The following is a 16,192-nucleotide window of genomic DNA, read 5'->3' as shown; positions in this document are numbered from 1 at the left end:
TGTTATCAAGGCGTGCTTTCTGTTTTGTGTAGCTTTATCAGTAGTCAGGAAAAAAGAAGCAAAAAACCATCTGCAGGCAGGAAGCTCAGCTGCTACTAACTTGTACAGCAGTATTAACTTGGAGAGAATTCTGATAATTCATAATTACTATTGATTTCAAACTCCTTACAGCAGAGTTAACAGAATTTGGCTGTAAATCAGAAAGGTTTAGAAAACTAGAATCTAGGTGACTGCCTGGAGAGAAAAAAAATGTGCAGTGGTAAATTAGCATTTATGCCATTCTACATCTAATGAAGATATTAGCAGTCAAATAAAAGTCTGCCATTGAATGGGATGGGACTAGTATTTATCCTTAAGACTGAGTTGAAGATTTGAAGAGGGGATTAGGAAATTTCGAATGCCCTTACATTACTACTGTTGAGAGCTGCACACACTCCTGAATCTTTTTCACTGCTTTAGCTCTGAGTGCAAAGTGATGAAGGCAGATGAAACTAATCTTAACAGGGAACTCCCTGTGTAAGTAAAAAATCTGATATATAATTTAATGATACAGACATTTTATTATGACTAATAACATGTTGGGAGTAAGATCTTCTCATCTTTTAAGTAGAAAGAATGCTTTGAAAATTTCCTCTGCTTCTGAAAATCCTGTTCCTAGACCTGTCTCAGCTATGGTAGGAATTATTAGCTCTTAATAAAAGGGTGCTGCCTAGATAATGTTCTAAATTTTTCGTTTTATTTCCTATTGTTTCTCTAAATTTTAAATGATATAAAACTTCTCAAGTTTTACAAAATATGAATGCAAAGTGTAATTATAAAATAAATAAGCATGTATCTACTTTTTGTCACTCCCATAAAGTCTGAAAGCTTAAAAGAATATGCATAGTTAGTTCCCACTTCACCTTCATGAAGAATTACCAGGAAGAAATTTAGATATGAGCGTAATAAAATATTTCCAATGTCAGCATCAACAAACATAATTGACAAATGACAAATTTACATGGTTCAAAAAGAGTGTGTACTTCTAAACTATGTTATTCTAACTTTAATTCCCCATCTTTTCATTTAATAATATGCATGGAGATGCAAGTATATTTAGGAGGTGAGAAATTGAAGTTTTGTTGCATTACCTTTCTGGTTGGACTAAAGGATCAGAAAACCACAAATATGTAGTTAACATATTTGGGTTTAAGAGAACAAAAACAAGTAGAACAGTAAAGATATGCTGCAGGTAGCTCTGTGATTGATCCAACAGTGACTATAAAATTATCACTGGTTACTAAAATCAGCAGATATTACTGTGGATCAGGGTTATAAGAAAATGTGACTATCTACCTTATATGCTCTCCTCTTGTTGCATACATATTCACCAAATCCAGCTGTCAATATCCCTTTGTTAGTATTGTTTCCTGCAATTTTAGGCTCCTTTTTTTTCCCTAGTAAATTAATTGATTGCAAACTGTTACCTACAGGGCTTTAAGTGAGACGGACATGATTGTATCACACTGTGTTACTTTTTGTGGGATCCTCTGCACCACCTTTTGATTAAGAACTCAATCCTACTCCCACTGAAGTTAATGCAAAGAATGATATGGAAGCCAAGAACAATCTGTTATTACTGCAAAAGACTGCAATATTACCTCTTATAAAAGTAAATGACAACTGAAGTAATGGCACCATAAAGTTGGCCAATAATTGTTAGGAGAAAAACAGAAACCAAATATTTCTTAATATTGAAGACACAAAAGCTGGTAAATTGTTCCACTGCTGTTACTATCATATTTTTTCTTTTTCTAGCAAGAGATTAAATTGTTCAGAGACAGAAGAATAGATTGTTTGCTTTACATTAGCTAACACAGAATGAGGTCATTCAATGGAAAAGTATTTTAAGAGTCCAAAGGAGCTGAATACAGCATAAAAATCTGACATTAAAAAAATAAGGATTTCTTAATCAGCACAGTGTGAACAAAAATGATACCAATAGTACCTACACTGCTTCACATTTCATTTTATAACACAGGGAAGAATCCAGCAAAATCAACTATAGGGCATGGAAATACTCATAAATAGTTGTAACACTGCTTTTTCCACGTCAAATGTCTAACACAGGTTTTATAGATTCTTTTAATAAAGAGAAATTATGAAAGTTAATAATAAGTATAAAACTTTCAAAACCCCAGAAACTGTAGAATGAGTTCAACTGACAGAATTGGTTCTCCTGTGAGAAGAAGCAATTGCCCTCAAAAGTGCCCTTTAGCCACTAAAAGGTAATTAGTAGCCACAAAGATGAACTAATATGTATCACTCCAGGTTTACTACAGCAGTACAAAACATAATTTTGAAAGCGGAAAATCAAATTCCTCTCAAAGTCAGTATTGTCATTATTTTTATTATATGACCCTCCACATGTGGCAGAGAACATTTATAAATGTTTGTTACCTAAAAATGAATATCGTTTAAAGCACTGATGGACAAGTTGATGGAAGATTGACTCCAATATTCAATCAGGTTTCTATGAACTTTTGTACAAAAAAAATGCAAGAAACACTTCTTTTCCCATCTGCGAATCTTTACTAAATAATGGGGTTTTTTTTTTCTTTTTGATTAAGAAAGTAGCTACCCAATTGGTAATTTCAAGGCTAAATTAACTTTTTCCAGTTTCATTATGTTATTCATGTAAGTTTTGTCAGAACAGACACCATTTAAATATTATGTTTACCCTATATTTTTTTTATCCTGTATCCTATCTAAATTGGTTTTCCCAAACTAATTTAAATGAAATTTGTATTTTGAGAATACACATAGCCATCATGAATTTTGATACTGCATCTGATTTCCACTTTTCTGGTTTCAGTAGAGTAAGCTGGACCTTTGATTAAAAGAGATACACTACAGACAAAAATATTGTAAGCTTTTCCATAAGTAGAATCACTTCTGGAGATGGGACATAAGTACTACTGCACCTTCTACTAAACTTTCTGACTTGGATTAACTTCAGGGAGGAAGAGGGCAGAAACAAGTGCCTTTCAGTACTACATGAAATGCTGCAATGCAATGGCATGCTAAATATATTCTGAAATGTTTCAAAGAATAGCTATGTTCATTCTGAAAAAAAAGCAGGCAAAATTCTTGACAGTGCATTCCAGAACTTCCAAAGTTGGAGGCATTGGACGTACCTGCTTTCGCGTTTTTCCGACTTGTACTCTATGGCTATCATTAACAGCTTTAGTTTCGCAAACACCAGTCTGCAGGAAGAGAAGAGGCCAAGAGTCAGTCCCTTTTCACCACCAACATCACATATGTACAGGTGGCTGTTCCCACTGGTAGGTCGAGTGTCAATCCAGAGATGCACTGGCGTCATTAGGAAAATTTTGGGGTAGAGAATGGTAGGCCTGGAACCTAAGGTAAGGTTAGCCTTACGTTACTAAATATTACAAGACTCAGCGCTAGTGAGGGACAGTTTGGTTAGTTTATCTTCAATCAACATCATTCACAGTGGTCCAGCAATATCCAAGGGCACAGAATGTTAGGAATTACATTCACATATTGAAAATATATTGGTTGGAATATGTTTACACAGTACACACACATGGAGTTATAAATAGAACTGGCAGACTAATATTAACTTCTGTTTCCATCTAATTCTTCCCCCTAGTGTTGACATCAAAAGCTTGAAATTCTTCAGCAATACTGAGTTTCCCATCCTCACTGTCTCAGCATGCTCTTTGTTATCCAGACTGTCTGGCAGCCTATTTACAAAAGAATCACATTCCTAGACTTGCATTTATGACAAATAACCTGAGGAAGCAGAACATTTCATTTAATTTCAGACTTTTAAAATGTCATTGACTGTATGAATTTAAAAGCTACACTACAAAATCCGTTCTCAAAGTCTGTATATTTTACGGGTAGCTGAATACACTAAGCTTATCCACTGCTTCAATTTCCCCTTCACAAACCAATGCAATAGACTTTTTGCTGTCATTGTCCTCTGCTTCTTCTGGAAATTGAGCAGGCAATTCTTACAGTAATGAAAATACCTATGCACCAAACTCATTAATAAGTAACACTACATTTTAATTTTCAATGGGCTCTTAATGGAGCTATTAGTATGCTGGAAATTTTGAGATAAAACTTTTTGTTTTACTTAAACTAGCCAACACAGTTTGCTAATGTTTCAGATACCCAAATGCTTGAGGAGAGCTCCAAAGTTTAGAAATCTTTCTAAATCTCAATAAGCACCCTTTCTTTATTGATTATCTCCATTCTACCAGCACAAATAAATGAATGTCAGCTTCATGTCAAATACAGTCTCAGTCAAATCTTCCTACAAACTCATACAGAAACTTGACACATTTGGAAATGGTTTGGCATGGAGATTTAATTTCCATGACTGTAGCTAGTGTTAACAGCACAAACTACAATTCATTCTGAATACACATTTCTGAAATATGAGATTTCCTGTTTCAAGAAATCCACATAAATTTTGTAGCTATAGTAAAAAACTTTTCCCCTCAGTAAACTCGACACAGTTTGGCTGACACAGTAGAAGGATGGAGTGAGAACCCCTTAATTTTACCAGGAAATTGAAGACTGGGCTCTGTCATAGCTACATCCCAGACAATTTCTAAATGGATAACATTTGTCTAACAGTTGTTTTCCCCTCATTCTGATGCCATGTTTATGCTCCTGTAAAAACTGGGAAAGGTGCGAGAAGTTAGGAGTAAAAGCATACTCATCCTCCTTTACATAAGAAGATGGTATTTTACTTCTTCATCTATTTCCTCCTGTAAGAATGGAGTCTTCAGAAGTTTTTCTACATTAACTAGTTTGACACCAAGCTCATCAAAGTAGGGTCTGTTTCTTTTTAAGAATTTCCACAGCCCCTAGCAAAAGCTGTCCACAGCCCTTGTGGTGACCTTCCAGTATGACTGGAATGAAGAGCAATGCCAACCAATGAGGAAATATGAGCGTGCCAAACTAGCCTGATTATGTGGCTGAAGTATTTATCAAACAAACCTTATGCATACAAATCTCTCATACACAGACCCATTCTGGGATAAATACAGGCATTTTTCAGTCTCCAGAAATGAAGTTATTGCATGGCTTATGCTATGTTTATGTACTCTATGCTTCTTTCAACTGAATTGACATATCTTCTCTGATGTATTTCACTTGGTGCAAGTGGTTTGCAACCACTTCCACAGAGCTCTGGGTGCCACACGGCTTATATGACTCCATGACATCTGTTGAATTAATGGTTTCCTTGGAATGGAACACAAGCCAAGATGCTGATACTGACCACCACTATTCAAAGAATAGGAATCATTAGAAAAAACCACAGGATACAGCTTTTGAGTAAATAACTCAATTTAAAGAGATTGCTGATGAGTTTGTTCAATACCAAAAACATTTATGCTTTTATTTACAATCACTTAATTACAAATCTCTCCTGAAACCAGGCATTACATACTTCCATGCAGTGATTGCTTTAATGTTTATTTTATTAGACACCATCTGATATAGCAATATTAGGACTTTAGCAGAGTGAAAAGGTCTCCTGCAAAAAAAATAGATTTCTCTTGCAAGAAGGGAACTACTTCTGTATATTAAATGTATTTCTACTTACTCACAAACTGCAGGGAAGGACAAACCAACAAAGGCACTAGACAGATATTCTGTATACATTTCATTTGCAACTCCTTCCAGGTAGTATTTCTGCCACGTATCCTCCTCAATCTAAAACCAAAGAAACAGATGCAGAGTTCTGAGTAAAAGTAACAGCCTTCTTTAAAATGTACAAACAACTGCTTAAACATGATTCAGATTTTATCACATAAGTCAGTACACTGTTATGGCAATTAACAGCACTTATTTTTAAGGGGCTTTCTAGAATGCTGAAAAAAAAACCCCAAAACCGAATCCCTGTAGTCAGTAAATCAAGTATCCTATACAAAAATCAAACACTGAATTCTTGTCAAGCACATTGAGCATGCAGTGAAATCAGGTTCATAGAGAGCATGAGGAAAAAAGTTTCATGATTTCCTCTTTTTAAAAACAGCAGAATCACAGAATGTAAAGGGTTGGAAGGGACCTTAAAGATCACCTAATCCCAGACCCCCCGGCCAGGGGAAGGACACCTCCCACTAGCACAGGTTGCTTAAGGCCTTATCCAATTTGGCCTTGAACACTGCCTGAACTGGGGCATCCACAACCTCCCTGGGCAAACTGTTTAAGTGTTTAACCACTCTCACAGTAAAGAATTTCTTCCTAATATCTAGCCTAAATTTCTTTCCATTTTTACCTACTACTCGTTGTCCTATCACTACAGTTCATAAAAAGAATCCCTCTCTGGTTTCCCTGTAGCCCCCTTCAGATACTGGAAGGTTGCTATGAGGTCTCCACACAACCTTCCCTCTTCAGGCTGAACAGCCCCAGCTTTCTCAGCCTTTGTTGGGGAGGCATCACCAGCTGGGCAAGGGATGGGACTGTCCTGCTCTGCTCTGGGGCGACCTGACTAAGTCCTGGGGGCAGTCTGCAGCACCACAATATAAAAAAAGACTTTAAACTGTTAGAGAGCATCCAGAGGAGGACAATGAAGGTGGTGAAGGGTCTTGAGGGGAAGCTGAATGAGGAGTGGCTGAGGCCACTTGGTCTGTTCAGCCTGGAGGAGACTGAGGGGAGACCCCATTGCAGTTTCAGCTTCCTCATGAGGGGAAGAGGAGGGACAGGCACTGATCTCTGCTGACAGGACCCAAGGAAATGGCCTGAAGCTGAGCCAGGGAGGTTTAGGTTGAATACCAGGAAAAGCTTCTTCACCCAGAGGGTGGTTGGGCACTGGAACAGCTCCCCAGGGAAGTGGTCACAGCAGCAGCCTGGCAGAGTTCAAGCAGTGCTTGGACAATGCCCTCAGGCACAGGGTGTGACTCTTGGGGATGTCCTGTGCAGAGCCAGGAGCTGGACTCAATGATCCCTGTCGGTCCCTTCAAACTCAAGATATTCTGTGATTCTATGATTTTCTTGGATCAAAAAATTTCAAGTTTTCAAATTTCAGTATTCCAGAGCTATTTTGACAGGACTTTCTATAGTATTTTAGATAAGTTTGCATTTTTATCCTACAGGCTGAGTATTAATTTGGGATTCATCAATCTTTTACTCATGTTAAACTTGTCAAAAGGCACTCTTTCAAAAAAATGCTCTAAAGAACAGGAGGATTGGAAACTTGTTAAGAAACCTGGTGAAATGTAAGTTACAATGATTTTTTTCCTCTTCTTTTTTATTTTCTTTGGGGTGTTTAGTGAGGTTTAGTGTTTTTTTGGTTTTTTTTGGTTGGTTGGTTTTGGTTTTTTGGTTGTTATTTTTGTTGTTGTTTTATTCCCTTCCCCTGTTGACAGGCTGCCAAATAATCAGTTACTTTAGCTCTGGAAATGTAAACAACTGCAAAAATAAATTGCAATATGGAGATGTTCAAAATCATATAGAGCCTGACAAGTGGGCTGCAAACAATCAGGAGAAATTTCTTCCATAGAAATTGTTTCACCATTCAGAGGCCATGTGGGATGGTAAAAGGGATTTGCATTGTGTTATTCCCCACCACACACAGAGAAGCCATATCACATTTTTTATAACCCTTTTATCTATAGGAAGCTTGCAAATGTTGCTGATCAGCAACTCTATATACAGAAGAGAGATATAGTACAGGCTTAGTAAAAAAATAAGAGTAATGATAGCAAGGGCATGTTTGTAACTTATGGTCTGTTTTGTGGCTTTTTCTTAGATTGACACCACCTGGGGCTGGAAGAAATATACAAATACATTACGTGTCTCCCTTTCTACTTTCTTCCCTTGCTTTCTTTTCTTTAAGCAGATGGTTTTGATTTGGAGGGAGGAACTCCAGATCAGATCTATAGTTAAATACTCGCCCATAGTCAAGGACCAAGAAAGGACTGGAAAAAACCAAACATTTGCAAAGCAGTGATTAAGCTCAAGTATCTCAAGATATCAATTAGGACTAAATTAAACTTCCTTAAGTGATTGGAGTGTTTAAGATATGCTCTGTTAGGATACCATGAAATGTTGATTATTGAGTTTAAAGAATTGCTGATATTTGGGATGCTATAAAATGTTATTATAAGATGATCATAACTGTCAACTAAAGATGACCTTTCCGTTTTATCTCCACCTGAGCCATGACATTTTCTCTGTGATTTCAAAGAGACAGACGGTCACCTGCCTGGTATCTTTTGAAAGGCAGTACCTGCTGATCTGCTAGAAATGAAATTACTATTAAGAACCATCAGTATTCAGTGTTTTGTTTCTATTTTCTTGAGTCCTTACTCTAAGTTTTAAGAGACTAAGGTTCCACAGATCCGCTCCATCCATAATCCATGTCAATAACATACTAATTTCAAAATCCTTAAAAGTGAGGAAAAATGCCTTAGGAGTCATTATGCTCTTGACTACTTTAAGCCTTTGTGATGATATTTTAAAGTTTAGGTAACTGTTGGACCTGATCCAGAATCTGCCATACTACCACAAGAACTTGAATCTATATCTTCCAGATTCCTCTCTAGTACTGTAAACACATGATTATCTCTCCATGACTAAGTCACACTGCAATTCTGTCTCCTGGATAGTCATAAAATAAATTACCCACTGCTTCAACAGCCTATATGAAGAATAGCTGGAAAATTACATAGTGCATCCCAAGAGAAGAAATATAATTTTCATTTGTATCTTTTTTTAAGGCATGATACTCCTCGTCTCTCCTCTATCTTGTATATAGATACAATATTGTTATCAGAAAATATATTTACATAATATAATCAATTCCTAGTGAGACATGGTGACAGAGATATGATAAAATTATGTAGCTCTTGCAAGCACAACCATTAGTATTGTCAGGAGAAAATGAAAACCTTTAATACACCCAGCCCTACACCCAGCAGTGTAATTACCAGGAGCTCTGTAGCTCCAAATGATCTATCTTGCCCATAGCATTTGGTTTTCAGTGTAATGACATAAATAGTTACATGAAAAGAGATTGAGTGTACCTGAACCTGATCATGCTATATAATCTGTTCTGCCAAGATCTAAGTATCACTATCAAAACAGAGAACAAATGCTAGAGTTGCAGCGTGACCTAGGATTTTTCATTGCATTTTGCAAGGGAAAGGACAGCAGAGTGTCTTTAAAAATATTAAGGAAGTAACAAAATTTAAATTCCTTTATAGCACAGTGAAAGCAGATGTAAAGTCTGCTCCTTAGCATTGAATAAGATCAGGTCATCACCACCACGGAAAGAGCACAAAACAGGACAAAGCCTTTGAGGATGTTTAATGTTACAATTCTCTTCTCCGCAGCATTGTATTTCTCTAATATAGGTAAGAGTGAAAAGAAAGTACCCATAGAATAATAGAATGGTTTGGGTTGGAAGGGATCTGAAAGACTGTCTCATTTCAATCCCCCTGCTGTGGGCAGGGTCACCTTCCACTAGACCAGGTTGCTCAGAGCCCCATCCAACTGGCCTTGGACACTTCCAGGTATAAGGCAACCACAACTTCTCTGGGCAACCTGTTCCAGTGCCTCACCACCCTCATAGTAAACAGTTTCATCCTAACATCTAATCCAATCCTGCCTTCTGCCTTTATGGTTAAAGCCATAATCCCTTGTCCTAACTGAATATGATCTTGAACATTCTTGATTGGCACTTGAAAAGGAAGTGTATATTGAAAGCAATATAGTTTAAACATTTCCTCCCATTCACCTATAATGCCCTTTCAGTCCACCCAAATTGCTTGTGTAAATGTCTACTTTTGTTATGCCTTTACATATGGATATCTAAATCTGACAGAGAAGTAATTGGCTGAAAGCAGTTCTTATGGTCGTATCACAGAGTGAAGCTTCTTACATTTACAGTCTTACAATTGCATTTCCTTAAGTATTACAAATTATCAACTACCTCTTTAGTCAATTCCATTGTCTGCTGAAATCAAAGCTAACAAATATCCTTAGTACTATGAAGGCTTTACAGTCTCAGTCAACTATTTCCACAGCTTTCTGTATGCAAGGATGATTTTTAAAATGTGTACAAAAAGAGTATATTTTATAAAACATCAAATATGCTAATTTGGATTAGTTCTAATTTCAAATGAGATTTATGCACCTTTCCTCATTAATACTAATGCAGAATTTTGTAGTGTGTCAAGGCAGAGAGAGTATTCTTGAAATATAATGACATGCAATTGTTTTTTAGATGCTGGCCTTGATGGATTTGAACCAAAAAGCATACAGGCTCTACTTCTAATAGTTTCAAATTTACAAAACAGGGCAAGATTTCTATCCAGTTATGAGGCAAAAGATAGATTGATGTTGATCTCCTCAAATGATTGACTGAAAATGCAGTCCCATGGTAGACTTTAGCCCAAGGCAAATATACTCTCATCACAAGAACTGATACTAGGTGTACACAGCAAACAGTTTTAAACCACGACAGGTTTTACAGGTTCTAATTCCTAGAATCAATGATTAAAAACATTACAGTCAGGAAGATCTTAACATGATCTTTGAAGAGAAACGTATTTGGTAACAAGCTACATTTAATATTTGGTCTAGGTCCTGTGAGGAGGATCATGTAATCAGTTTATGCAGCTTCCTGAAGAACCTCACAATAAATTGAGACATTGCATTTCCTTCTCACCCCCCTTTTAAATCCCTTCTATATGTCAAGGAGGTCACTGTTCATACTGAGTGCCACACTTTAAAACAGTCCAAGGCTGCCTAGGTGGTCAAAAATAAATAGCAAACAAGTTGATGTGTTCCATCAGTGTAGGAAGGCACCCAAACAATGTAAATCTGTGTGGCTTTATTATGTCTCTCAGCCTGGACTAGAAAGAAACGTCAAGTGGGTATTGCATATGTGTAGCTGTGTGCAAAAGCTGCCAAAAGAGCCCACAAAACATTCCTGCTCTCAAAATAGCTTAGAGGATAATAGAGACAGCTCTAGATAATTTTCAGATCTGGAATGAGGTGTACTGGCTGTCTTACCTACAGAGCAAAGACAAAATTAATTTGGCTGTGGACTTGTGTTACACTCGACTATTACATTCCACATTTTATTAATTTACACAACAATACTAACTTATATTGGCTTGTAGGATTGTATACAGGGACAAAATTTGATCACCTCTATTATTCCATTTATCTGCTTTTTGCCATGTTTTCATATGGATAGACTTCTGGTATGCACTTGTTAACCCAAACAATACAGAAACTGCAGTACAGTACAGTATTTCCATCTTTTTCTGAGACTGCACAAGTCAATAAAGAGTCCAAATTCCTTTTCTAATACAATGGTAACAGTCCATGCTATAAGAAGACTGGACTATTAAAATACAGTTTACAGGTGTAAAGTTTTTTGGGGCTTTTTCCCTTAGCATATAGTTTGGTGCAATCTATTTAAGTGTTTACAGAACATTAATCTCTTTAAGCTGATTTCATTTTTGTTCAGTTTGGTGCCAAAAAGAGTATAAAAGATTCAATATAATGCTACATTGCTAAAACCAAAAGGAAAATATTAGGAATAAATATTTTGAGGTTTCTTAGTTTGTTTTACTTCTAACACTGAGCAGACTGTTTACACAAATAATTTTGCTGTAAAGTAACACATAATGAGTTAAATGTGTGCAATGTCACCGTCAATCATGTCCATTTGTGTTTGACTGACCAAACATTTATGGCACATTAAATCACTTTCCAATCACACTATGGAGGCGGAACAAACACACATTTCAAACTTTCATTAAAAAATACAGAAGTTTCCGTACATTTTCCTGGCGAACTCCTGACTGATGAGAGACTCCACTAATAATGTTTATCCAAGGAATTTATGAAGGTCTGACAGTATTAAAATTCAATGTTCTTAATGAAAAGGGATGAAGGCTCTTTTAAGGAATGGACATATTTCTCTTCAATAGAGTCCTCTTTAGCTTTTCTAACCAATGTAGCTGCTCTCCTACAATGCACTGCTGATTCATATCCACTATTCAGTAAGTTTTCTTTTTCAAGCTTTTAGAGTGAGACAGACATGAGAAAGAACATCCTTTTAGCTAAATAAACAAACCTTTTGTTATCACCAAAAGAGGTGGATTCACATAAAGAAATGTGTCTCAATTATTTTAATTTATTTGGCTTCAGATTTTAAATTAGTCAGAGATCTTTGGAAGTGAAGATAAGCATTTTACTTGCCTAGAAAATTCACTCCTAGTTAAGTGGAAAACATACTTTTAACCAGTACTAACCAAGTATTGCAATTTTAATGCACTATATTATGGCATTTTTTCCTCCCAGTGCCATGTGAAGATGACATTTGAATTCACACAAGTTAAGGTACGTCTGCACACTACTCTTGTGTAACTATATAAAATCAGACACAAGAGCAAAACTGACAATGACAGCTTCCTCCAAATCAAATTCATTGCTATTTTTATGCTTAGTCTGTGTACAGAGAAATACTCAGATGTAATTTGAGTAATGCCTTGCAAAGCTGAGCCTTCACCTTAAAACTGTTTATCAATGAGATCCAATCTGTAACTGTACTGGAACTATGTTGGGGTTTTAGGAGCTCTCCCGGTTGGTTTTTTTGGTTGTTTTGTTTTGGTCTTTGTTTTATTTTGGGTTTTTTATGTTAAAGGAATTTCCCCCATACGTGTTGCTAGGGGGACAAATTGCTTGGCACTTAAGAAAAACAAAAGAGCTAGCCTCTAAGGTGGGGTGCGTCTGGCTACTCTTTTGTTTCACCTGGGTGTGCGGTCAGTCGGTCCCGGTGTTTGGACAGAGAGGGAAGCTGCTTTCTTCGGCTGATGAATGATGTTGTGGGAAGTTTGGGCTTCAGTGCTAACACATGTTCCTTATTTACTTACAGTCAGAGGTCCACTAGTTACCTGATGTAAAAGACCAAAATGACCAGTCCCTTTTTCTGGGCACTTTGTTGCTATATGGGACTTATATAAATCATATTTTTGTTTTAATAGCAGCAACTTTTCTCATAGATAAACATGTGGTTTATCTAAAATCAAGCAAAACCACAAAATGCCAGAAATACCTCCCTGGAAATGGATGATGGTTTGGAAAAGGTGTAAAGGCCAGACATGTGCTGAATAAAAATAAAAATAAAAACACAACTTGACAGAACCTGGTTTACTGCCCAATTTTCAGCAAAAAACTGTTGCATGGAAGCGTGTGTTGTTTGGGTTTTTTTTGTGTGTGTTACAAAATCTGTCAGTGTCTTTCTATCTGTTCAACATTTGAGTCATGTTCTCTACTCCAGTTTCTGACAACCTGAATTGCAGACGAATAGGTTTTAATGAGACAAGGCATTACCTTTATGAATGACCTCATAGAGAAGAGGTTGGCTAACATTGTTGAAAGGCCCGGTGCCAGGCAGCTCTGGGCTATGAAACCCAGCTTCAGCTCAGCAAGACAGATTGCATCATCCCCTTCTTTCCAGTTCCAGCTTGGGATATTTAGTAGATGGGCCTGGAAAACAAACAAACAAAATATCCCACAGGTGAAGAACCAGAAATACCTCCTCAAATGCAGTGTGGTGTTGGAGAAGATAGCAGTGATTTTCTCTATCAATGCCTTGACTTTTTCTGAGTAGGCAGAAGCACTTCAAGTGTTTCAGAGCTTAATTCTATGCTAAGGAATGTTCCACTCTTACCTAACTAGAGATAAAATCTCACATTTCTCAGAACATGCTGGCTGTGGCACTGTCAGGTCCATCCTCACACCTGAACAAGTAGAATATTGTAAATCTCTCCTTACCTTCTGCATGTTCCTTTTACAGCATTTTGAGCTACTGTCTGATAAGGAACACACATAATATACAGGAAGCTAATATAACTTGGATTACAACTTATGTGAAGCTGCAACCTTTAAAGGATACTATAATTTAAAAAGGTCCCATTAAAACATCTTCTGTCTTTTCTATTTCATTTCTTCCACCATAAAGCAGAGTACTTGACAGTGAAAATCCAAACTTTTTTCTAAGAATGCTATTTATAAGATAGAATGAAGAAAATAACTGAGCAAGACACATCTGCAGTATTTAAACTGATCATTTAGTTAAGTATAAATATTGTTCAGCTATTGGCATAACTGCTGGATTTTCTCTTACATGTAACTTCTACATTTGGATAGATACAAGGAAACACAGTCTTTCATCCTTGGTTCGCTTCCTAAATTAATACCACAGTTCAGCACATTGATAAAAGCCGTTCTTGAAGAGACAATCACTGGAATACCAAACAAACTGCAGGACTTAAAAAATCTCCTCTGAACCTGTATAAAGCAGACAAACACCTTGTTTTTAGTCTATAAAAAGACAGGTTTCTTCCATAACATACAGGAAGAGGACATAAGAAGCAACAGTAGTTGCTCTTGTTCTAGCAACAGGTTACACAGAGTTGTTATCAAACCTTCTTAGTATCAGATTTATTGTGTATTTTATTGAATGAAGGTTTACACAGTCAAGCTTTTTCTCAAACAGTGGGCAGTGGTTGATTCTTTCAGAAATAATAAAAGAAACACATGTGAGTACTGTGTTATCTGATATATTCCTCCTAATCCTGTTAGTCAGGAGTTCATGGACTTCCATATCTCAGAATTGAATAAATTTACTTCATTGTGTTTAAAGGTCACAAATTTACTGGCAAAAAGTTTTTTCATATTCCTTTCCAAAGAGGATTGTAATTTTTAACTTCACAATATTTTTAGTACCAAGTTCAACAACTGAGCTATGTTTTATATAAAAAACCATGTAATTTTACTTAGTTTGGAGCTGCTGCTTGAAAATTTCAGGTTTTCATCGTCATGCCAGAATCAAAAATCACAATAACCTCCAATGCGACAATTAGAGCAAAACTTACAGAAGCTAAGTGGTGAAAGGTCATCTGGAATCAATAGCAACTATGGACACTGCAGCTTTGAGAATTAGATCCTAGGCAATTAATAAATGTCAAGATTTTGATAGAGTCCCTTGCATATATAAATAAAACTAAATTACTTAGTAACTAGATTACATGACAAGGTTTATGAAGATGTTTTAGTTTGGAAAGAAAAATAGAACTGTTAATAGAACTAGAAAAATTATGTATGAGTGAATGCAATGTAGCGAAAAACTCTGAGAAGAAACACGGGCCATCACATTACCTTATTGTGGTACTGCAACATCTGAGTGATAATCCTTATCTTCGGATGATAATTCTTTATTGAAATAACTCTAAAACGAAAAGGAAAAACTATTAAAATAACTTTTGACTGATAGGGTATTTGGATAACGCATCCAAATACCTCTGCTTTACTGTGTTGTCAAGTCCCACAATTAAAACTGTGTCCCCCTATTCCTCTGCCTGTAAAGCAAACTGATTGATGGCAGACCTATGCAATATTTACACATAGTCAAACTGAGGTAAGAATTAATGGCCAGTACTAGAGAGCAATAAACCTTAGGAATTATTCAGTTGAATGGTTTGCTCTTATGGAGTTTGCAGAAAAAGAGACTTGTTTTGGCAGCTCTGTTCAGATACTCATTCTGTTAGGAAAACAATACAGTTGGAATTATGCCATCATGCTCAATGATTATCTTTGTGTCTTTCAATCAACATAATTGATCAAGTTTCCTAACGATAAATGTCTGAAGAAATTTCTTTCTGCCCCATCACATATTATTTATTTATGGCTGCTAGACATTCATCATATCTAAACACTTTGAATAATGCTTTTAAGTTACACATACAAATTCATCATAATTTTTTTGGATTAATCCAAAGATCAATATAAAAACTGGTATCTGAATGCTGAGTTCATAAAATATGGGGCTACTTTCATAATCTAAACATTTTCTACATTCTAAGTTACTCAATGAATCTAAGATATACTCAACTGTGTACAGATTTTAAGTGACTGGAAAGAAAAATGTTTGAGAAATGCATGAATTGATAATATGCTATAAATAAAACATTAAGCAAAATTAAAGAGATAAACAGCTCAAAAAAATTTGTGTATAAAAACTAAAGGTAGAAAAAGAAGATAAAACAATGAAAAAATATCTGACTTATTATGGAATCATCAGTCTCATAAGACTGAATGCCATAATGTTCACATTGGTGTTTTGTAGCACCTATCTTGAAAA

General features: G+C 36.2%; 1 protein-coding gene across 12 annotated transcripts in view; it reads right to left on the bottom strand.

Moving 5' to 3' along the window:
- The window catches only part of KCNMA1 (potassium calcium-activated channel subfamily M alpha 1), a 447,551-nt gene that overhangs the window by 115,178 nt on the left and 316,181 nt on the right, over window positions 1-16,192 (bottom strand). For all 12 annotated transcript variants that reach the window (XM_069019298.1, XM_069019294.1, XM_069019295.1 and 9 more), the window contains 4 exons: window positions 15,211-15,280; window positions 13,381-13,536; window positions 5,630-5,739; window positions 3,177-3,245 (listed from right to left, as the gene is read on the bottom strand). In XM_069019298.1, coding sequence (XP_068875399.1) covers window positions 3,177-3,245; window positions 5,630-5,739; window positions 13,381-13,536; window positions 15,211-15,280 — 405 coding nt within the window. The remainder of the gene's footprint in view (window positions 1-3,176; window positions 3,246-5,629; window positions 5,740-13,380; window positions 13,537-15,210; window positions 15,281-16,192) is intronic.

Source organism: Aphelocoma coerulescens, chromosome 6 (assembly GCF_041296385.1).
Source record: "Aphelocoma coerulescens isolate FSJ_1873_10779 chromosome 6, UR_Acoe_1.0, whole genome shotgun sequence".
Lineage (NCBI taxonomy): Eukaryota > Metazoa > Chordata > Aves > Passeriformes > Corvidae > Aphelocoma > Aphelocoma coerulescens.
Note: the sequence above shows the minus strand (reverse complement) of the source record. Positions and strands in the feature narration are given on the sequence as shown.